Here is a 25,378-nt window from a genome sequence, read left to right as displayed (position 1 = left end):
AACAAACAAAATAAAACTTGTAGTTAAAACCCCAGGTAATACACTTGAAAATGTCAACTACAGTTCCACAGCAATCTACTTGGCACTTAAAAAAGCAGTTAAAACAAAACTTACCTGACAGGCTGGAAACAGCTTTCAATAAGTACTGACAATCTGGCTTGTGACTGAATGGTACACAACACAAATTCTGGGGCTTTGCTGGGTAGTGCTTTTAGTCAACATTATTGATGACTTTTCACAGTTGACATTAGGGGTAGAAAAAAATCTATCACCTTCCAGGGAAAACAAATCACCCTCAAATGTCAATTTGTTGATTAATTTTAAAATGCCTTCTATTGTGTTCCCAAACAGAGTCTCCCTCTCCCCAAAAATCTCTACCCAGGAGATAAATAATTAAGTGTGCAAGATTTTGAGATGTGACAGCTATACCTCTTTGGGTAGGGAAATTAAATCTTAGTATACATTTAAAACCATTAATAAACACAAATAATCTAATAAACATACAAAATAAGTAGAATATTACCTAAAATTTATAGCATTTAACAAAGTCAAATCAAAGAAATTAAGCCACAAACAAGCAAAAAAAAAAAAAAAAGGTGGTGTCCTGTATTCCCATACTGTGACAGTCCCCTAATGGGTATATAGTTTTGGCTCCTGGACTAGTTTTTTTGTTGTTTTGTTTTTTTCGGGGCAATGGGGGTTAAGTGACTTGCCCAGGGTCACACAGCTAGTAAGTGTTAAGTGTCTGAGGCCGGATTTGAACTCAGGTCCTCCTGAATCCAGGGCCGGTGCTTTATCCACTGCGCCACCTAGCTGCCCCTCCTGGACTAGTTTTATGCAGGGCAAACAACTGCCAGAATAGAAAGTAATGGGGCAGCTAGGTGGCGCACTGGATAAAGCACTGGCCCTGGATTCAGGAGGACCTGAGTTCAAATCCAGCCTCAGCCACTTGACACTAGCTGTGTGACCCTGGGCAAGTCACTTAACCCTCATTATCCCACAAAAAAAAAAAAAAAAAAGAATAGAAAGTAATTTTTAAGTGCTATCTTAAAACAATCTTTTAACCTAATCCTTTTCCTGCCTGTGCATTAATATGTTAAAGATCTAATTCTGGTGGGTTCTAAAATTCTCCCTCTTTGTCAGCTTAAATCGGGAGTCCCCAGCAGGCTGACCACTGGTGGATAAGTGTCACCTCAGCCTCTCACTCCCATGTCAAGCTAAAGCATGGAGTGGGTGGAGCCTGGAAGGTGGGTGGAGAAGGGTAGAAAGAATGGAGTCTGTCCTACCCCCTGTAGCATATCCCTTTTCCCTCTCTCTCCTCTCTATAGAGCTCTCCTCCAAATCTTAGCTGAGAGTGGGGCTTTGGGTAAAGTGGAGTGTACAACAGTCTTACCCTGAAAAGTCTAATTATTTACTTGGAAGTTAAAAAAAAAAAGCCAACAGCCAGGAGAATATACACAAAAGCTACAGTAAAGTAAATGAAACCATATTGTGGCCAGCAGCAGCAGAACTCATGTGAAATGCCAGAGTCAATCTTGTTTCTGGACAGATGACAAAGCACATTTCTCCCCTCTTGGAAGAGAGGTGGTGGACTCCAGGCACAGAATGTTACATTTCCTTTTAGATATGGTCTCTGCATTGATTGGTTTTGCTCAACTGTTTTTCTTTATTACAAAGGAGTATGTATTCTAGTGGGGTTGAAAGGTATATTCCTGGAAAACAACAAAAAAAGGAATATACCTTTCTTTTTTTTTAAACAATGCAAACAGCTGTGTATAAAACACTCATCTTTAGTTCCATTTTACTGAAGAAACTTATCCGTTTAAAACTGCACATAGTATTTTACCTCAGTGGTTTTGCTGAATTCTAAATCTTGCCTCAGTTTCCAGTAGTTATATTAAGAGATTTAGCACTGCTGCCTCAGATGAATGCAGAATTCACATGGCTAAAAAAAGCAATTTATGCTTAGGAATGGAAAACACAATTAGGAGTCTAAAAATCATGCTACAGGGAGCTTCTCTCTAGATTATGTTTAGCATACTTTGTAGATCCACACTTTTCCTCATTTTTGAAGTAGATATGTTATCTCACAGGTTGACAGTATAGGTCATCTTCCAGCTGAAGGTTTTCTAACACAAAGACTTACATTTTCAATGCTCCTTTCATGGAAAGTTGGATTTCAAGCTTTCCCTGATTTGACTATATGATGAATATTTTAAAAGGTAATTTTGACCTTAAGAAACCTTGTATGTTTTCTGATTATTACCTCAAAATGGAACAACTTATAAATTTTCACCAATACAGGGAGAGGTCATTAATTAAGGTGAATTTGGGTATATGTTCAAGGTGCTTTATTTCTGACACGTGAGTAAAAATGTCGTCAATTTCATATTGTTGAAACCAGGAGGAGCACATCTTTATACTTGTAATAGGTAAACACTGTTTATCAAAAAGAAAAGTTCACTTTAGTTATTGATAGGTCCTCACAGTACAATAATGTGTGTTTAAAAAAACCTAATAACCTTAAAAACAAACCAAGTGAAGGTACTGTTTTTTGAGTCTATAGTGTTAGGGCAATGTGTGACATCCCTGAGAACCCCAGGCACTCTGATTTAGATAGTTCAGAGGCTCTAAAACTGGAAGGAATCTAAGGGAAAGTGATTTGCTCAAGGTCACAGAGGTTAGTGGCAGAGCTAGGTCTTGAATCCAGGTCACCCAAATGATGTTCTCTTTCTATGACATCATCATTGTCTCTCAGGCTCCAAACAAGGGAACTAAGACTACAGACTTCTGCTCAAATCCTAAAACATCTCACCCCTCTCTGTAACAGACCTTTGGATGATTACTACTCCAGCAATCTCACTGATGCAGGAATTCCCTCCAGAGATGAAGATCACAACCCACTAGTACCTGAATATCTTGTGCTAGCCTTGTTTATGGTGCTCCCATAAATACACTGCAGGAGGCCCTACCAATATGCCAAGAACCTTCCTCACACTGTCCTGATGCTATCTATGCATGCTGTCCATCAGTTGGTTATTCCTCACTTTAACTATATGACTAGTCTTCCTCCCTGGCCCTCCCCCCTCATCTTTTTGAAACTAGTTCTTGCCTGGGCTGGCTATGCAGTGGCCACTCTTAAGCCTGATCCTGCTGTTTATGGGCATGGAAGTTTTGACCTGCTCTGCTTCTGAACTGGGCTGGCTTTCCTTTCCTTAGACATCCTGGTGCCCCCTGCCCCCTTCAACTCATCATATTGGTAGTAGGCTTAATGCCACTAAGATCTCCCAACCTCAAGCAATCCACCAATCAGCCCCCTTGTAAGTAGGGATTACAGGGATGAACCACCACATCTAGCCCCATCTTTTCTGAACACATACTTTTCTTTGATGACATTTGTAACGATTGGAATAACGCCACCTGCTGGATACTTACTGTAGAGGAGTTCTGCCCATGAAGGGAAAGGGTCTTTGAGGGCAAGACCAGGAGTCAGGAAGTGACGCGGGCTAGTGGGAGGAGGAAGGAAGAGACTGGCGCTCAGTCTCGCTTTTTTTTTCCTCTGGACTCTGGTGGAGAAGGGAGCTAGAAATGTGCTCTCCCTTTAATAGATAGAAATCTAGGCCTTTTTCTCTCTCTTTACCAAATTCTTATTCTCCTTAATAAATGCTTAAAAGTCTAACTCTTGCTAAAGCTTATAATTTATTGGCGACCACTCATTAGATATTTTAGACAGTTTAGCTAGAATTTTAGCCCTTAACACATTGCTTTGATGACATTTGATGATATTGCTTCTCCTACCTAATTCTTTGTCATGTGTTGTAGCTGCTCCCATCCGCCATATACTTCTCCACTGTGTTTCAACCTTTCATTAACTCTAATATTCCATGACATAGCCATATAATATCACTGGAAAAATACTGGTGTTAAAAAGATGGGACTGAGAGCAGCTAGGTGGAGCAGTGGATAAAGCACAGGCCTTGGGTTCAGAAGGATCTGAGTTCAAATCCGACCTCAGACACTTGACACTTACTAGCTCTGTGACCCTGGGCAAGTCACTTTACTCTCACTGACCTGCCCCCCCCCCCCAAAGATGGTACTTGTGTTTCTGGGGAAAACTTGAGGTTCAATAAAAACTACAGTTTCCCAAAGGCAATGCTCCCTTGGTTCGATTTGAAGCAAACTGGGGCTCACTGTTCATTTGCAGTCTTTCCAAGAAATAAATACTAGTGGATAAATAAGCCTTATAGGTTCGACCATACATCTCTATGTCAGTCTGAACTAGCATTTATTTCTTGTGTGAAATAGATAAGCTAAACTCTTTTGAGTGATGATGAATATCATTTAGTAAATTCTTCAGTGTTCTAAAGTTTGGTGCAATGCTAATTGTAAATAGGAACATCTGAAAACCCTCATGTAACTATAAGGAAGCCCCCCTCAATTTGGACTCTGCATTGGATGTCTCTCTGTAATAGTGACAAACATCTGGTGACCAGATGTCTCCCTGTTTTATGCCTCACTTGATATTAATCATTTTGAAACTATATTCATTAATAATAACAACTCTTACATAGTACTCGAATTTTTTTTACAAGGTGCTTTCCTTTCCCTACCATAGTGAGGCAGGTGGTATAAGTATCATTATGCTGAAAATGATAAAGAAACGGATTCAGAGAGCAGGTACCAAACCTAGGAACAGAACCCACATCTCTTAGCATAAAGTACAATGGCTTTTCCCATAATATCTGCTGCCTCTTTTAAATAACTGATCTGTCTAGGTACCTGAAGACTCTAATTAAGGAAGATGGATCTAATACAAATGATCAGAATAACTTCCCAAATGAAATTTAATTGACCACAGCCTAGGGCACATGGTAATATGCAGGGATGAAAGGTATGGGGTTACGAATAGGCTTTATCTACAGCTGATTAGTTTTCCCATATAGACCTTAGTGCTATAAGACATGGATGAATCAATGTTATGTGATCTACCAAACTTATTTTCATCCTTTAAAAAATAGGCTTAGGTTCCAATTTTCACTTTTAAAGTTAGTACATCTTTCTTAGACATCTGTCCTGAGCTTCCTTCTAAAGATGAGTTGATTCCTGGGGGCATCTAGGTGGTGCAGTGGATAAAGCACCTGCCCTGGATTTGGGAGTACCTGAGTTCAAATCCAACCTCAGACACCTGACACGTACTAGCTGTGTGACCCTGAGCAGGTCACCTAACTCTCACTGCCCCCCCCCCCCAAGAAAAAAGAAGGAAAAAAAAGGGTGAGTTGATTCCTGGTGAATGGGGATGACTTCTAAGGCTTCTTTTGACTAAGAATCTATGAAACCCAAGTCATGGGAAAGCTTCTTAAAATACATAATGCTGCTTCTGTGTGTATTTCTGGAGGAGCTAAAGTATTCTTCTAGACTGTTGCTTAGCTTGAAATTCTCAAATATGTATTCTTGTTGACCAAATGACATTATAAACAGGAGCATGCTGGTAAATATTTAGCATCCAGCTCTTGGCGAGGAGTGTGTGCCCACACGATACTTTTAAATTGAATCTGCATTAAAGTTTTCACATTTTCTCCCTGACTTTAAATCTAAACAATCAACAAAACAATAAATCAACCCCTGATCTGTAATGTGTGCTGATTACTTAGGTATAAAAGCTTCTGGAGAAGGAAATGGCAAACCCCTCCAGTATCTCTGCCAAGAAAACCCCTTCACGGGGCCATGAAGAATCAGACTCAACTGAAAAAGAAACTGAACAACAACAACAACAAAAGCTCACACTAAAAATTTATCAATTCTTGAGCTAGTTTGAGTTAGATCTAGCACACCTTTGATTCTAAGTCCCCAGGTCCTAGGAAAGAACATGCATCTACCTGGGGTATATGGGATCATAGAGAGTGCTTGAGCTGGAAAAGGCCTTGGAAAGCCTTTCGTCCAGAGGTGTCAAACACTTACTGTGGAGCCTGAACTGGACTGAAGTGCAATTATGGAATATTGAGCAAAATAAATAAAAACAGAATACAAATAATGTTCAGATGAGCTTTTCTAAGTCAACATGTAGTCACAGGAATCCTCTTGTAGAGTTTAGGGGCCCCCTGTTTCTATCTGAGCTTGCCACCACCAAGTTAGTCTAATTCCCTCACATTTTTCAAATGACAAAGCAGAGCCTAGATGAGAACTGAGGCTTCCTGATGCCCAATTCATTCCATACTCCTTCTACTACACCAATTTCTTATAAGAAATCAGAAATGTTCATTTCCTGGGCTCCTATAACTGATCCCTCCAAGGCCCCTCAAGAAGTTAGTAAAATTCATGCTCTAGTGAAGGGAAAAAATGAGTTTACAAATTTAATCATAAGTCTGTTATAAGGTCTTCTAAAGCAAAATAAAACATGTTGGGCTTGTCTTATCAGCTTCATTCTATTACTTGTAAATCTGAACCCATGTTGATTTCTTGGTTCTTAATAGTTATTTCTTAACCATAATAGCTCTTTTAAAAAGCAGACACTGCTACGAAGCTGACTCTGCAGAGACAGCCAGCAGCATAGAGGAGAGGGGGCTGGAATGGGAATGAGGAAGACTAGAATCCAAACCCTGCCACTGACACTAACCAGCTGAGTGACCCTGGGTGAGTCATTTAACCTTTCAACCTCAGTTTCCTCATCTGTAAAATGGAGGTAGTAATAGCACCCATCTCAAAGGGTTGTTGTTAGAATGATGTATAATATATGTAAATGATTTGCAAACCTGAAAGTGATAGATAAATGCAACTACCTATTATTTCTACTACTACCACCACCACCCACCACTACACTATGCTGTCAGAAAAAGCACCCATCCCAGGGACATCTCAAACAGCTTCAAAAACAATCTCAAACTTCAAGACTGACCCAGTAGGTGAAACTTTAGCCTTCCTATCTGGATGGTGGGAGTCTGAATGAATTTAGCTTTGTTTTTAAGCATATTAAAGAGATTACCTGGAAAAACAGAGGAGTGATCCTAACTCATATGTAGTAAAGTATCATTTCAGATACAAGGAAAAAAAAAACACCTGAAAAATTTTTGGCAAAGAGAAATGGAAAAGATGCTACCAGAAACTTTCTTCCCCACCTTCCCCCTTTTAAATCAATTTTCCCAATTTCTGGTGCCCTCCCAACAATCTTATACTTATTCCATATTTGTTTAATCTGCATAAATTTATATATGTATGCTATTTCCTCTATTAGAATGCAAACATTAAGATCAAAGACTGTTTCATTCTTTGTATCATCAATGCCTAAGTACGGTGCCTGGAACATAGAAGGTGCTTAAAAAAGAAAATGCTTGTGAATTAACTGACTGACAAAATCTGTTCATGAGTTCTATCAATATAGTTCTCTAAGTGCTACACTTGATATCCCAGCAAATCTGGAAAACTTACCAGTGACCACTGGATTGGAAAAAATCAGAAGGGCAATGCCAAGAAATGTTCAAATTATTGAACAATTCTACTCATTTCACATGCTAGCAAGGTTATACTTGATTCTGCAAGCCAGGCTCTAGTAATATATGAAATGAGAATTACCAGAAGAGCAGGCTGGTTTTCAAAGAGGCAGAGGAACAAGAGACCAAATTGCCAACATTCGTTAGATTATGGAGAAAGCAAGGGAGTTCCACAAAAACATCTACTTCTGCTTCATTGACTACACTCAAGCTTTTGGCTATGTGAATCACAACAAAATGTGTCAAGTCCTCAAAGAGATGGGAGGACCAGATCATCTTACTTGCTTCCTGAGCAACCGGTATGTCGGCTAAGAAGCAACAATTAGAACCAAATGTGGAACAGTTGATTAATAAAGACTGGAAAAGAAGTAAAGCCAGGTTTTATATGGTCACCTTAACTTATATCTAGAATACATCATGGGAAATGCCAGACTGGTTGAATCAAAAGCTGGAATTAGGGTTGCTGCGTGAAGTACCAGCAAGTACCCTCTAAAGGCAAAAAAATGAACAGGAATTAAGAAGCCTCTTGATGAGAGTAAAAGAGGAGAGTGAGAGTGTGAAGCTGGCTTGAAGCTCTACACACACACACACACAACAACAACAACAAAAACAACAACAACTAAGATCTTTGTGACTGATCCCATCACTTCCTGGTAAAGAGAGGGGGAAAAAAATGGAAGCAGTGTCAGATTTTATATTCTTAGGCTCAAAGAACACTGCAGATGGTGATGGTAGCCATGAAATTGAAATACACTTGTTCCTTGGAAGGAAAGCTATGGCAAATCTAGGGAACATACTAAAAAGCAGAGACATTACCTTGCTGGCAAAGGTCTGTACAATCAAAGCTATGGTTTTTCCAGCAGTAATGTATGGCTATAAGGAAAACTGAGTGCTGCAGAACCAGCACTTCTGAATTGTTAGAATGTCTCATATGTCTCATAACATACCTAGTGCTAGAGAAGACTTCTGGTAGTTCCTTGGACAGCAAGGAGATCAAATCAGTCAATACTTAAAGAAATTAATTCAGGATATTCATGGGGAGGTAAAACGCTGAAGCTTAAATGCTTTCACCTATTGAGAAGATGGGACTCACTGGAAAAACCCTGATGTTAAAGCAAAAGGAAAAGGGGACAGTAGAGGATGAGATGGATAGGAAGAGTCATGGAAATGATGGATATGAAGTTGGACATATTTCAAGAGATAGTAGAGAATAGAAGGGACTGGTGTACTCTGGTCCATGGGGTCATGAAGAGTCAGACATGACTGAATGACTGAACAAAATCTCTAGGGTACCGATGAATGAATACCCAATGAAATGTTACCTTAGATTCCAATAAATTTGATTCTTTCAAATTCAAATACTCCAATCTATTTGACATTAGAGGACAAATCCATTTGCATCTGATGATGGGATCAACAACCAAAAAAACATCAGTTGTGGGGGTTCTGTTATCTGGAAGACTGTTATGAGATAGTTCTTGCTCATTCTTTTCTGGACTATAATTGCTTTGAAAAAAGTAACTAAAATTAGTCCAGACTAACAAAGAATCTAAATAAAAGTTTCAAATAGCAATCCTTCACTTAAGATGCTAAAAATGATCTTAAAATAATCATGCCAAAGGTTTTTTAAACTAATAAAAGACTGTACCAAGGGAGAAAATATAAATAGAAACTTCCAGCCTTGAATATAAAAGGATATACATAAAAAACAAATTATATACCCTAATTTGCAGCTTCTTTAACTCTTTCATCTCACACTGTTCAGCAGTTATTCTATAGTTTTGTCTCGTTGGGCTTCAAACAGTCTATAACCACTGTAAAGGACTAGGGTAAAAAAAAATCTCCATAATGGTAAAAAAACACAAAACCTAAAAAGTAATCTCCATAATACATGACAAATACATGATAGCACAGGAACTAAGACTGCTGGCAGAGTTTAAATAATTTCTGTTCAGTGGTAGGCACAGATAGGGCCGCTATCTTCCTATTCTGTTTTTATTTTCCTATTGTCTCCACTAGTATGAATGTATACAAGATTCTCTGCAAGTCTATTATGCTGGCTGTGTTAATCCTAAAGTCTTGATATTTCAACTGTCCCATTCTCTACTTTCATCTGAAGGTTACACAGTCACAGAATCATGCAGACCTAGTTTGCTATAAATTAAAGCTATTCAATTTCACCCTCGAAACTGCTCAGTAAAATCTTTAAATTCTCCATTGTTGATTCTCTAAAACTTAGCAGCTATTCAAAAACTTAACCACTTTGGAAATTCCTTCAGAACTGGGAAACTCCCAATTTTACCCTAGCTCTCAAGAAACGATTTATTTTCTCCTTCACTTAATTCAGGATTAATACTGCACCTCCTCTTTGCCCTCCACTCCACCTTAGCAAGTTCCTACACCAACCCTCCCATGCTGTCCTCCAATCTGAGAGGGAGAGCTGTCTTTTCCCCTAGAAAACTCCAATTCCTTTACCTGTGCTTGTCATATCATTCTCCACCTCTGAGGAGATTTTGCTCCCTCATTTATCCTCTTGTTAGTACCTTTGATCTTTCCTTTTCTTTGATTCCTTCTGTCTTTAAGCACCGCATGGATCCTTCTAACACTCCTGTTCCATGTCTCTTTTCACTGCCAGAATTCTTGACTTAGTATTCTATACCTTTTGCTTTCATTTCCTCACTCCTCAGTCCTTTGTACTCCGGCTTCTATTTTCACCTATACTCTACTAAAACAGATGACTCCTAATCATTAGATCTAATAGACTTTTCCCAGACTTCACTTTTCTTGACCTCTTGTCACCTTTAGATCACCCTCCTTAAACTTCTCTTCTTCCCCTGGCACTGGTTTTTCCAACAGTGTACTATAGCACAGAGGGTGTAGGACTGGATTTTAGGTGAACTGGCTCTTACACAAGTGCCATGTCTTACTCGAGGCCTTTCCTAAGTCTCTCAGCTCTTAACTTCTCCACGATGCTCAAATTACCTTATTTTACCTTGTATAGATTTGATACGTGCTTTATCTGCACCAATTATTTTCTCCAAAGAAGGTGAAACAGGGATTGTCTCATTTCTGTATTTGTATCCTCACAGGATAGCACAGAGCCTGGTATAAATGCCGAGTGACTGAAATCCCACTGAAGATGCTTACTAGTTGTGTGAACAAAGGCAGGTTACTTAACCTCTCAAAGATTTAGTTCCTCATCTATAAGATGGAGATAATCCTATCTGCAATACTTATCTCACATGACTGAAAGAAGGTGCTTTGCAAACCTAAAAGCACTATATAAATGTAAGTTCCACCTCCCAAGACAGCCCATCCCATTTTTGGATTGTTCTAATTTTAGGGTATTTTCCCTTACTGCTAGGTTTGCTCTTTGGGGCCAAGCTGAACATATCAAATCTCACGTCAGTGGGACTGCCTTTCAAAGTGAAGATAGCAATCATGCTCAATGAAGTTTTCTCTTCCCTGTTAAAACACCCCCAGTTCCTTTTTCAGGTTAAACATTTCCTATTCTTTGAACCAACCCTCACATGGCATGATCTTGGGGTATCTCAGAATCTTCTGTACATTCTCCAGATGATCAATAGCCTTCCTTAAAATGCAGCATCCAGAACTGAACACAATACTACAGATGTGGTCTTGGTAAGGGATGATACAAAGAAATTTCCGCATCTCTGGTCTCGAATAAATGAATAAAGCATTTATTAAGCACTTAGTATGTGCAAAGCTCTAGGCACAAAACAGAAAAGCAAGGCAGAACTATGCATATCTCAAGCGGTTCACATTCTGATAAGGGAGATAACACAGGAGGACAGTTTCTGCTGCTTAGGGTGCGGCAGCAAAGCAGATGTTGAAGCCTCTTCTTTAATGTCATTATTGAATGTCTCTCTTCCAGGGCTCTTGGATTCATGGTCCTGGGCTGCCTCCATCAGGGTCTGAAGGGAGATGTGGCCAAAGTGATGGCAGTGCTAGTGGTGGTTAGGCTTGGCTGGCACGTGTTGCCTCTTGACTTTCCCACAGGTTACCTTGCTGCTTCAGCTAGATTTGCTCTGTGTATAGCAGCTGGCTGGCAGCTGGTGGGCATGGCTTGCCTTTCCTATGGATGATAGCTGAGAGGGTGGGGCTCTGGGCGATGCTGCCCTCCCAGGGCTCCAATGCCTATCTACAGTTGTTGGCAGTTGGTCAGCAGTTGTTGCTGGTGGTGATGAGGAAAGTGGTTCCCCTTTTCCTCAATGATTTCTCCCCTCAATGACGTCTGTAGGGGCTGGGCTGGAAGCAGGTTTGGAGGCACTGCTTTTCCCAAGGCTTTGGGGTTCGAGATTTTGGGATGTACCCCCTTAGGGTCTGAAGGTAGGATGATGGGCAACAGCGGTGGTCTGGAAATTTGACTTGCTTGGCACTTTTTCTCTTTTCTCTTGCTCAGAGTTTCTTGCCATGTTAGCTTATATGACATTCAAGAAGAATCTTAGACACTCTGCCTCTTAATGTAATCTAAGATTGCATTAGTAATCTGTTGATTTCACACAGTTGATTCATATAGGTCACTAAAATCCTCAGATCTATTTGAGTCAAACTGTTATCTAGCTACAACTCCTACATCATGTACTTGTGAAGCTGATTAAAAAAAATATTTAAGTTTAAGACTTTACATTAATCACTATTACATTTTTTTGTCTTATTAGATTCAGCCCAATGTTCTAGCCTCTTGAGATCTTTTTGGATCCTGATAAAAATGATAAACAGCAGAGGGCCAAACACAGATGCTGAGGGCACTCCAGCCAAGACCTTCTAAGCCTACAAAGAACCGTTATTATGGATTGTTTGGGTAGGAACAATACATTCTCCATTCACCCAACTGGAGAAGTGTTTCAGTCTATCTTGTCCATAATAGCATGTCAAATACTTCATTAAAACAGAGGCAAGCTCCATCTATGCTTTCCCTGTCGACCACTCTGGGGGCTCTGTCAAGAAAAGGACATGAGGTCAGCCTCGAATGACTATTCTTGACAAAGTTGTGCTGGCTCCTGATGGTTACTACTTTCTTTTCACTGATGAACCTTTTAATACACTTTTCTATAATTTTGTCATGAATTAAAGTTGAGTTCCTTTTCCTACAATTTGCAGACTCCATTCTTTTCTCTTTTTCAACCCCAGGCCACAGCTTACCTTGGTCTCTTTCCAGTTCTCTATGATTTATCAAAGACCAATTAGTGACAGTGGTTCAGGGATCCCATCTACCAGTTCTTTCAGCACCCTGGGAAGGAGCTACTTCTCCTAGGCTGGCTGACGGTCTCAAAGGCAGCTAAAAAAAGATGTTCTCTCCCTTATTTGAGTATCAACTCCCTATTAGCCATTTTTTTTCCTGTCCTGAAGATCATTCTCTTTTGCCTATAGGAGTGGTGTGTTCTGTTGTCAGTTACTATACCCTTCATCTCAAATAGCAGCCCAGTTCTTTCTTTCATCCTCCTCTTTTCCCCAATATGGCTTAAAACTAAACAAAGCAAGAAAAAACTTTTCAATTATCCTTAGCTTTCTTTACCAACTTTGCCTCATCCTGAGCTTTATCATTCAATACTATTTTCACATGATCCATGACACTTTTAAAAAATCATCTTGCCTAGCTTCACTCTGGTACATTTTTTGGGGGGCGGGATTGGGCAATGAGAGTTAAGTGACTTGTCTCAGGGTCATATAGTTAGTAAGAATCAAGTGTCTGAGGCTGGATTTGAACTTAGGTCTTCCTGAATCCAGGGCCAGTGCTTTATTCATTGTACCACCTAGCTGCTCCCTGGTACATATCTTTTTTTTTGGGGGGGGGGGAGGGTGAGGCAATTGGGGTTAAGTGACTTGCCCAGGGTCACACAGCTACTAAGTGTTAAGTATCCGAGTCCACATTTGAACTCAGGTCCTCCTGAACCCAAGGCCGGTGTTCTATCCACTGCATCACCAGCTGCTCTGTACATTTTTGCTAGGTGGCACAGTGGATAAAGTACTGGCCCTGGAGTCAGGATGCACCTGAGTTCAAAATCCAGCCTCAAACACTTGGACACTTACTAGCCTGTCCACTTAACCCTCATTGCCCCACAAAAACAAAAACAAAAAATATAAGTTGGTCAGTGAATTCCCTGTATAACCATACTTATTATCTTTAAACAATTTCCCTCTTCCTTTGAAAATGTTTTATGTTTGTTTGCCTTTTAGAATTTCATTCTCCAGCATCTATCTCCCATTTTGGGCTGATCTAAGTTCAAGGAATCCTCCGTATTCATTCTCTGAACCCTTTGGAAATCTCTCCCAGTATCTAGGATGATGTCAGATTTTGCTTAGATTTCCCTTGCTTCTCTATCACAAATTCTAGGCACATCCCATCTATGGCCCATCGTCCCTATACATACATACATACATACATACATACATACATACACACATATATATATATCATCCTTAAAGAAGCCATAGTCCAGAGAGCTCAATTCCTCTTAGATATCATCTTCTTAAGCAATGGTCTTCATTATCACTTTCCCCCCACTGACAACCCCTCCCAGCATCATCATTCCTACCACTGTTCTGCATCCGAAGCTGCTGCCTTTCTTCTTGAGACTACTTTTCCCTTTCCTACTCTCACCGCTTTGCTTTGCTACTGTCAAGAAATGGCTTTAATGACACGAATCATATCACAAAATGATTCTGGTCTTCCTGCCAGAAAGACTAACCAGTTGTGTCACTGTTGCTATAATCTTCAAATCTTTGGTCCTGCTCAGTCATTTTTATTGCCACAGATATCAGCAGGCTTTCTGGATCACTTTCAGATCCCTGGCTATTGACTGCGATTGAGAGCACCTGGTGTTTGAGTGCTAGTTAATTGGAGGCATCGCTGTATTTAGTGATAATGCTGCATTAAAAAAAACAACCAAAATAAAGTTGTTAAGGGTCCTCATTTTTATTCTAATACTATCGTTTCTTAAATGTGCAATGATCAATCTTCCCATGAGTTCAAGAATAGTGTTTTTATTCTTTAGGAAGATGATTATTTATTTATTTAGCAGGGCAATGAAGGTTAGGTGACTTGCCCAGGGTCACACAGCCAGTAAGTGTGAAGTGTCTGAGGCTGTATTTGAACTCAGGTCCTCTTGAATCTAGGGCTGGTGCTTTATCCACTGCGCCACCTAGCTGCCCTGGAAGATGATTATTTATGGAAAATGTTACACCTATGATTTTTTTTTCCTCAAAGAATAGGAACAACTACAACACTAATTTTTGTGTTGTTTTATTTACTGCATTGACAAAAATATTGATTCCTTATGATTTCTACTTCAATTTTTGCACTTCAATAGTTACATGGCATGAAATATGTAAAGTTTCACTATAAAATGAATTTCTGTAATAGTTTTAAATTCAATTCAAATTAGCTTTACACTGAACACAAATTTAAATCTAATGGCAGGAACCAAAACCTGAGTTAATTTTCTGACTTCAATCTATTTGTCACTTCATTATTGTCAGTCAGCACAATGGAAATAGTAAGACATTTTGTAAAGATGGCATCTGAATATATTACCTCTCCTCTATACCATATGCAGCTTTTATGTTTGTAGCTGTTTTCATATTATCTCTCCCCCCCCCCATTAAAATGTGGGCTCCTTGAGGGCAGAGATTATGGTTTTACCTTTCTTTATATCCTCATCACAGTGCCTGGTACATAGTAAAACACTTAATAAATGCTTGTTAATAACACTGGAAACTGTTCATCAAAATATGTGTTTAGGCATTTTTCACCTAGGATACTGTCAACATAAACTATTTAGGTCTAATTTAAGTAACACCCAAGTGATACAAAAGACAAAAAGAAGCACAAAACAAAACAACTCTTGGAAATTAATTTACTTATTTGTGAGGTAAACCAATCAATTAACAAGCATTTAATTAGGGGTTATTCAAGGCACAATACTAAGCACTGAGGACACAAAGGGAAAATTCAATAATTCATCGCTTTAGCTTTTGTTAAGGAAATGTGGCACAAGGGATAGAAAGTCTATCTCAGAGTCTGGCAGACTTGGTTCAAGTCCTCACTCTATCAATCCTGTGACATGGGTCAAGTCATTTAGCCTCTCGGAGCCTCTGACAAGTCTCTAAGATTATATGTTACAGAACATTTGCCAGTCTTCTTTGGTGGAAGGAGTCTTCTCACCAAGATTTCCTTATGATGAAGATAGTCTAGGTCCTGACAAGATTTCCCCATCTTCCCCTTCAACAAAAACCCATGTAGCAAAATACTGGAATATATTTACCAAAATCTTAAAGCAAAGGAAAATCACAGCTCTCACCAAGTCCATACCAAATTATCATTTGGATCTCCTGGGGTGAGGGTGTAAGAAAGTCCTATAGCAATGGAAAGGCATGAAAATAAAGCTAGGGGGGCAGCTAGGTGGCACAGTGGATAAAGCAGTGGTCCTGGATTCAGGAGGACCTGAGTTCAAATCCAGCCTCAGACACTTGATACTTGCTAGCTGTGTGACCCTGGGCAAGTCACTTAACCCTCATTACCCCACCAAAAAAAAAAAAAAAGAAAGAAAGAAAAGAAAAGAAAAGAAAAGAAAAGAAAAGAAAAGAAAAGAAAGCTAAGTCAATGGCTATCATTTATTTAGAGAATGCCATCTGGAGCATTCCATTTGGAGAATTTTCAAATTTATCTGTATATTCTATAACCACTGTGATATGAACCATTTTAAATTTATGCCTATTATCTTAGGTCTCTTATTTAGTTGCACAAATAAGGCACAAGAAAAAGAGAAGTTATGATAATGTCAGGAGTCAGGAGATTTACGTTCTGGTCCCAATTCTGCTACTAACTAGGTGTGCAACTTTGGACGTATCATTTCACATATCTGGGTCTCAGTTTCCTCACCTACAAAAAAGGTTGGATTTCATGTCTTAAATCATCCTTCCAACTTAGAGATTCTACAATTCCATCCAGTCTCTTGTACACCTGATTTATTCAACAGGATCAGAGAGAAGTGAATGCTTTAAATTTAAGAAAAAAATAACTCAAAATGTTCCAAATCAAATGTCCCTAAAATGACAGGATTGCAGAGGATCAAAGATTTAGAGCTGGAAGGGACCCAAGAGGTCATGTAGTCCAATCACCAGGATTTCACAGATGAGAATAACGGAGACCAGAGATGTTGAGTGATTGACCACAGTCACATGTGTTACTACCAAGATTATGTGTTCTTTCTCTCCCACTCACTGCAAAACCTAGTAAATATGAAGTGACAGATGATCAGAGTAGGATTTCTAATCACTACAGAGGATGTGGATTATCTTGATTAGGGTCTAAACTAGAATGCCTTCAAGTCTTTTGAATGATGACTAACGTAACTGCCCTTCAGATAATCAAGTTGAAATGTACACAGACACAAAATGGCACTATCTACCTAGCTAGAGTACATGTAAATTTCAAGATTTCCCCCAAAGCTTTAGAATGCCTACAGATTCATTCATTTATTAAAAAACAAACAAACAAACAACACCCCCCCCTCCCGCCCCCATTTAACAAGGACCTACCACGTGCAAGGATCTGTGCTAGGCTTTGGGCACAACAAATGAGGGTGTCTCTTTTGTTATTAGCATGTGGAAAATTTGTGAAAAGTAATTGAAGTCAATGAGAATTTTGCATATAAAATCTCTATACATCATTACCATATAATGTCTTTAGAATATATTTTGATAAAGAAAGCTTTTCTTACCTGTATGATAAAATGTGAGAAAAAATAAAAGCACTCCCATGAACATATTACTTAAGAAGGTTACAACTCCACAAGTAATTCCTTCTGGAACTGGGTAGACAGTTTCCACAAAAAGCTCAAAGAAGATGGGAACGCTGCTATTCAGGAATACTCCCAGAAGAATACAGGAGGCATATAATGTCACTAAAATAAAAATACAAACAGATTAGTTTTATTATAAGAACATTGGGTTATATCAGAGAGATCACATGGGTTTTGTTTCTTAAGGGCTAGCTCTGGCTAAAGTGGCCAATAAGGATATAAAAAGCATCATTCATCTGTAGGCCTTCTTCTTTACCCTTGTTTTGTGGGGCAGGTGGGAAAAGATTTTGCTGCCAGCAGTTATCAGTGTCATCATTATTTTCTCCCTTTTAGGGGTGTTTTGTCAAAGTAGAACATGAATTTAATCACCAGAATATAATTAAAAAGATTAAGTTCCCTTTTGGTATATTACTGTAGGAAAAAGGGACTTGCATAGTGATGTAATCACAAAATTTATATCTGCTTTGAAACTGTAGGAAAAAAAATTGAACCAAAGGGTAAATCTACAAAGCATAACAAGGAACCATGAAAATTATTTATGGGAGGAGACAAGTTGATATGGTTCCAAAGGGCCAAAGAGCCATTGAATCTTTGGTAATATATGACTACTGGAGGTAAAATTACAATACAGGGAATCTCCAACTTATGAACACATTTCGTTCCAAGAGTTCCTCAGGTCAGATCTTTGTTTCTACAGGAAATGCTTTCTGAGTTCCAGTGTCATAAATGATGAGTAGACTCCCAGGGCAGTCACAAAAGCCTATTAAACCCATATTGTGACAAAAAATACATATGCTATTAGAATAGTAAAACAATACTAGTTACTTAAACTCCAATACTAGTTATTAAAAAAAAAAAAGAAACCACCACAGAATCACAAAACTATTCATTTTTGCCAAAGGTGATCTCTGAAGATCCATAGGAGTAGATGAGTTTACTAAAGGAGGGAAAAGGGTCTAAGATAGCACCTTCGGTAATAATCTACATTTGGGGTATGTGCTTTGTCATGGATTTAAGATGGGGACAGATATATTAGCACCTCGACCTGGACAAGAAGCACTCAGAATAATGAGCTTTTCCCACCAAATCCCTTTCTGAAGCAGCAACAGGTTTCCATATCTAATTGTGTTTTCACATTTCTTCTAAGGTAGCAAATGATGTATTCTATTATGCATCCTTATATCATGCACTACTACTATACTCAGCACTACTGATTCATGAATAAGCTCATCTGGCTGTCCAGAATACAGAGAGGGAAAGAATCCATCCATTCTCACACACCCATGGAATCAACGCATATGCCAGACACAGGCCTAACATGGAGTGAATGCTAAGTGACTTTTGGTTAGTCTCCAAAGACTCCTCTTCTGACCCTTTTAACAAGTTGTCTGGCCTAACATTGTTCTTGTCGATACTCCTCATTCCCCTGAGACTATAATAGGAGTGAGCAACTCAACTACAATCTTTTTGTTTTTGTGTTTTTTATTTTTTGGGGGGGGTGGTGGTGAGGCAATTGGGGTTAAGTGACTTGCCCAAGGTCACACAGCTAGTGTCAAGTGTCTGAGGCCGGATTTGAACTCAGGTCCTCCTGACTCCAGGGCCGGTGCTCTATCCACTGTGCCACCTAGCTGCCCCCAACTACAATCTTTGACTTAAATTGTATAGTCTTCCCTATAACTGAGAGGTAGGGATCCTAAGGCTCAGGAGTAGTAAGGTGGCTTATGCATCTCCACTTGGCTCATCTCTCTTTAAGTGTACAGTAGTTATGGATCTTGACTTCTATGCATATTATTTAAGTGTCTGTTGAAACTTATTGAAATGTCAACTTTTATCAGTATTTTTATTTTCATTAACATCAATAAATATAAATTATTTTTTAAAATCCCATTTCCTTTTGTAACCCAGTTACAAGAATGGTAGATCAGGTGAATGCTATATATAATTAACCTAAATTTTCGGACAACATATCTAACTCAAGCTATTCTGGAGAGATGTGGGACAACCATCCAGTTACCTAAAGAACAGTTATCACTGATTTGATGTCAGCTAAGTGATCCAGAAACCTATGGCAGACCTTAACCTGTTTAGGAACAATTTTTTTTTAAAGGACTTTATTTTATTTGTTTTTTGCAGGGCAATGGGGGTTAAGTGACTTACCCAGGGTCACGCAGCTAGTAAGTGTCTGAGGCTGGGTTTGAACTCAGGTCCTCCTGAGTCCAAGGCTAGTGCCTTATCCACTGTGCCACCTAGCTGCCCCCTTTTAGGAACAAATTTAACATCCTTCTTACACTTGATTTCAAAAAATATGTTGCTGTAAAAAGATCTGGGTCTTTTACTGAACAGTGAGCTCAATGAGTCAACAGTATGAGAAAGTCAACGGAATGTTGTTTTTAAGAAAGACAAAGTGTGTAGGACTACGGGGGAGTATTCAGTTCTGGGCATTGTATTTAAGATGGGCATTGATAACATGGTGTGTCCAAAGGAGTGCAACCAAGATGGTGAGGAGCCTTGAGTTCATGCCATAGGAAGATCAGTGGAAGAAAAATGGGGTTGTTTAGACTAAGACTTAGGGAGGGAGGAAGAAAAAGGAAAGGATAGTTATCTTCAAGTATGTGAAGAGCTGCCAAAAGGATTAGACATGTTTTATGCATCTCAGAAGGCAAAAGTAGCATTAATGGATGGAAGTTGCAGAAAAGCATACTTAGGTTTGATGTAAGTAAAAGTGTCTTAAAAATTAATGTTATCCAAAAGTGGAATAGGCTGCCTTCGGAGGGGGAGGGTTTCTCCTTTATTGCAGATCTTCAAGGAAAAACTAAATGGCCACTTGTTCAGTCCAGATAGAAGGATTCTTTCCCAGGGAGGAGTTGTACTCTGTGGCCTCTGATCCCAACGGGGAGATTCTGTGATGCTGTAATGGAGCCCAGGATCAAGTCAGTTTTTTCACTGTCATGTCATCCTGTTGACTCACTCTGAGTTTTGGTTCACTAAGAAACCAAGATGGCATGCTTGTGACTTCACCGCAGGATATTTAGGATAAAGACTGTCCAGAGTTATTCTGAGATATAAAAATGAATTTTACCCCATCCCTGGTAGGTAGGCTAGAGTAACCCATTAATGTCCATTTTTCCTACCTCGGTACACACTTGGGAGACATACTGGGGGTTGTAAGAAGGAGGGGGATTGATTCTGTTTCTTGTTAAGGGATCCAGATTGCCTGGAATGTAAAGAGCCCTGGAATCTTTGTTTTGAGGGATAACTACTGAAAAGGTCTGAGGGCATTATCTACCTCTATGTGAAAGAAGACCAGGAACAGTTCTTCAAGTGTCTTGTAATTTTATGATTTTACCTTGTTGTTCTGCTATTTCAAACGCTTTTCCTACCGTTAGTTATTCCAAGCACTCACAATTTCATGAGTGTGGGCCTCTGTTCACTGATGCTAAATGCACCAGTACCTTAGTACCTCAGCTGAAGGTTTCACAAACCATCAGGTGTGAATCCCCTGCTGATGAGCCTGCACACACTTAGTGAGCATTGTCTAGGCCGGTGCTTGAAGCCTTCCCAGACTGACAGGACCTTCCAGAGCTCTTTGCTAAGTTGCCATAGCCTTTGAGACTCCAGAGACACCTTCATGCCAAAATGAGGTAATGAAATAGAACTTTAGTGATGGTCAGTGTAGTCAATTTAAAGAAAGTTTTTTTTAGGGAAATGTAGATTTTGAAGATGATAAGTTAGAGTCCTTTTCAAAGAAATTCTGGGTGACAGGAGCACAGCACAAAGAGAGAGAGTGATGGCAGTGATTAATAAAAGAGAGGAAGAAGAGATGATGTAAGATGAAGTCACCTTCCATGCCACCGCATTCCCAGTTGCTTCTTCTATTTCTTCTCCTAGAATGGAGAATGATACAAAAGAACCTAGCAAAATCCCAGTCTCAAAGAAGAGAACGATATTTTATTGATTTACTACTCAAAATGCAAAGAATTCAGGTAAATGAGTTAGAATATCCCTCTCTACCTCTACAGTATTTCTAACTCAATGATAGACCAGTTCCTAAACTAGTAATGAAAAAAGTTGTGCGCAAGACAAGAGTCAGAGGACCCAGGTTTGAATCTTGACTCTGCTATTTATGAACTAAGTGGCCCTGGGTACATCCCTTAACCTCTTTACAGTTAGATTTCTTCATTTTAAGATTAGGAATATTAAGACTGATGAGTTCCAAGGTCCTCCACTTCTTACAAATCACAGGAAATGAGAAGTAAATGAAAAAAATTTAAACTTATTTGACAAGAATAAAAATTCACTCGACTGGGCCATATATTATTTGAAGCTCTTAAGATTTTTAAAATTAATAATGCCAGGGGACAGCTAGGTGGCGCAGTGGATAGAGCACCAGCCCTGGAGTCAGGAGTACCTGAGTTCAAATCCGGCCTCAGACACTTGACATTTACTAGCTGTGTGACCCTGGGCAAGTAACTTAACCCCAATTGCCTCACCAAAAATAAATAAATCAACAAACAAATAAATAAATATAATATATATATATATTTAATAATGCCAGAATGTTGTACTGGTAAATGTTTTTAACTTCTAAATGCAGTCACCCCCTATGCTTCATTCTTTTCCAGACTGTACTCCTGACCCTCCTCTGGACTTGCTCTAATCACGTCTTTATGACACATAAGCTTCATCTCTTTTCCTTCCCCCATTTTCAGCTTCCTTTTATGTACTGTTTTCTACTATTAGAATGTATACCAGGGGCAGGTATGTGTTGGAGTAGATAAAGCACCAGCCCTGGATTCAGGAGGACCTGAGTTCAAATCCGGCCTCAGACACTTGACACCTATTAGCTGTGTGACCCTGGGCAAGTCATGTAACCTTCATTGCCCCCCGCCCCCCAAAGAATGTATGCTCCTTGAGGGCAGGGACTGCCTTTCTTGATTCCTTTTGTAATCCCAGCACTTGGTATAGTGTCTGGCATCATAGTAAGGGCTCAATAAATGCTTGATGACTTGACTTGATATCCATTACCTCATCTGATTTACTGCTTTAACCTTGTCTTGCCAGTAGAACAGGCTTATCATTCTGACTGAACATATGAAGAAATTGACTCTCAAAGGGAAAAAAAAAAAAATGACTGGCCCAGGGTGGTCAAATGTCTTGGTAGTAGAGTCAAGACTAAATTTCTGTTCTCCTAATCCAGGATGCATCCCACTTTTAAAAACACACATATAAAGGGAAAACTTCAGAGAAAGCCAGGGAGACTTTCACGAACTGATGCAGAATAAGGTGAGCAGAACAAAGAGAACAATTTATACAATAACACTGTAAACACAAACAACACTTGAAAGATTTAAGATCACCGATTAATGCTATGACTAATCCCAGTCCTAGAAGAACAATAACGAAGCATACTACCCAGCTCCTGGTGGAGGGGCAATGAACATAAGGTACAGAATAAGACATATGTTTTTTTGGACATGGCCAATATGGGAATTTGATTTGCTTGAGTATACATTGTTATAAGCAAGAATGCAGCTTGGGACAGAATCAGAAGACCACAAAACTGAAGAAAGAACCTTAAATGAGACAAAGACTGCACTAAAATAGGAGACTTGTTATAGAAGACCTATAACTGATCACCAAATTGCTAGATTCATCTATGAAAAGAGATGAATACGCATCATCCCAACTCTCAGGCCCCTCAGAGAATAACTGAGCCTGGCCTTCCTCCCTGTGTCCTGGTAGCTTTCAGTAAATAGTCATTATTTTTAATGATCATAACTGTAAGTTACAAGTGTTTTGTTTTTCTTTATTTCAACGTGACAGTGAGGAGGGTGGTGGAAAGAGGAGAGAAGATAGATCATTGTTGATTTTAAAAAATGATGTACTAAAAAAAAATTTGAAACTTAAAAACCCCCACACATAAAGAAGAGCCCTTTGTGTAGTTTTTTAAAAAATAAATGCAATTGCAGAATTTGCAGACAAGTTGACACAGTTTTCTTAAGAAACTCTGGACACTGTGAAATAACACATTTTAGTTACAAATTTTACTGATTAGAATTAAAGATTTTTTTCTTGGGTATATTCATATTAATACATTAGATATAATAATATAATATACTGGATAAACTTTTATTCCTTTGTGTGACTGATTTCTTGTGACAGAATCATGAACATTAATGGAAAGGATTAAACTGGATTTACTAAAAAATTTTCAAAAAGAATATAATGTAAATTCGACATTATAATAAAAGTACTTTCTAAAGGAAATTTAGACAATAAAGAGATGCTAAGAGTAAAAGGAACCAAAAAAACTTCACACTTTTTTCCCCATGGGTCTTCATAATGTTGATATTCATTTGTATTTGTATATCAATATCTTGAAGTCCCACATTTTCTTCAATTTGAAAACCAGCTGTTATGTTTGTATTTATGAAATAAACTATTTCATATTAATAAAGTAAGTAGCATATACAATTAAGGTTATAGAAAATGATAGAGATATTTTGGTACAAAATTATTCCTGTTATTTTGTGTTATGTGTAATAATAATTTGCTTGCATCCTTTTGCTGATCTTCTTTGTTGCCAGAGTTTAGTTATGGAAAGGTTGATAATTATGTTTACAGGTCCTCATCCCTCGAAAGCAAATTAATTATCTTATAGAAATGAAGCACAGCTAATAATCCTCAGTGTTAGTAGACATGGAGTTAAAGACTGATTGTGAAATCAGAATTAATGAGTCTGAACTTACTCGTATTTTTCATGCCCCAAAGCAACATTTACAACCCTGGAAAAGGTAATTTATTATTAAATCACAGAATAATAGGGCCGGAAGAGATGCTGACAGTTCTTCTGGTCTAGCTCTCCTCTTCCATTTAAATAGCACTTTCTGCTTGAAGACTCAATTCTTTTCTTGAAGATCACCAGGAACAGTGTTTATTACATTGTTTCATCACCCTGAAAGTTAATTTTTCCCCCCTCAGTCCTACTAAATTTCTCCTCTTAAGCTCATCTTCTTTTGCTTATTTATTCACAGATATGAGTAACAAGTAGCACCTTATGTTAGAAAGTCAATCATATAGTGGACTTTAGGGACAAGAAATTTCTTCTTAATGTTAAACAACATTAGTTCCTTTAAACTTTATTCATAGCATTTCCTGTTTCTTATATTTTGTTCGTCATTTTTCCCTGAACTCTCTCCAATTTCTCCACACATTTTGGAAAATGTTGTTTACAAAACTGATTAATGGAAGCACGATGTAGTGGGAGCATCACTTTGTAGTCTTTGCATGTCCAACACTGTAAACCATCTCAGTATGTACATAGGTCAGACAGTTTTGCAGTACAATTCTAATTCTGATCCATATTTAGCAAGTGGTCAACTATAACCTCTCCTGGGCCTTTTTCTTCTATACTTGTGCCTAGATAGTTACGAACCTATTATTATAATACACTAGTAACCTGAGCTACTTAAAGAACCTTCTAAAAATAATTGACTTGTATGCTATTCTGTTTGTTAAAAACAGATAAATTATTTTATTTTGGGAAACTCCATTTTGAAGCATTAGCATTTTAAAACAACATTTTTAATCTAGCAGACAAATCTGACCAATTTATTTGGCAGAAAATGACCTGTGGGTAATATGGTTCAACTATCACTTCTCAAGTACAGTGAGTAACTTTTATCAATAATTTTCTATCTAAGATATAAGCATCTAGATTTTGAAATTGGTAACATTTATTCCCCATGGAAAATAACTTCAGTTAATAGCACTAACATATAAGCCTAGATGATGCCCTGCAAAGCAATCCTAGGATCGAGAATTTAAAACTGCCAGCAGCGGGAGTGGATACATATTGCTTAAATTAGATCTCTTTAATGGCATGATGAAATTGTATTACTGAATTTTAACTAATTCCTCATGTCAGTAGTTATGATTCGCATATATTTTCCACAAATACTCTTTTAAGATATAGCAGAAACTATCAATTTGCTATGAAAAAAGAAAGGAGAAAAAGGCTTTAAGTACTTTCCTGATCACAATGAAAATGACTCTTGGTTAAAGGAA

General features: G+C 38.5%; 1 protein-coding gene across 1 annotated transcript in view; it reads right to left on the bottom strand.

Annotated features, from left to right (window-relative positions):
- Positions 1-25,378, bottom strand: part of SLC49A4 (solute carrier family 49 member 4) — a 141,050-nt gene that overhangs the window by 3,330 nt on the left and 112,342 nt on the right. The window contains exon 8 of the mRNA XM_043996521.1: positions 17,231-17,413. Coding sequence (XP_043852456.1) covers positions 17,231-17,413 — 183 coding nt within the window. The remainder of the gene's footprint in view (positions 1-17,230; positions 17,414-25,378) is intronic.

This window comes from Dromiciops gliroides, chromosome 3 (genome assembly GCF_019393635.1).
Source record: "Dromiciops gliroides isolate mDroGli1 chromosome 3, mDroGli1.pri, whole genome shotgun sequence".
In the NCBI taxonomy this organism is placed as follows: Eukaryota; Metazoa; Chordata; class Mammalia; order Microbiotheria; family Microbiotheriidae; genus Dromiciops; species Dromiciops gliroides.
The sequence above is the reverse complement of the archived record's forward strand: the minus strand, read 5'-3'. Positions and strand labels throughout refer to the sequence as shown.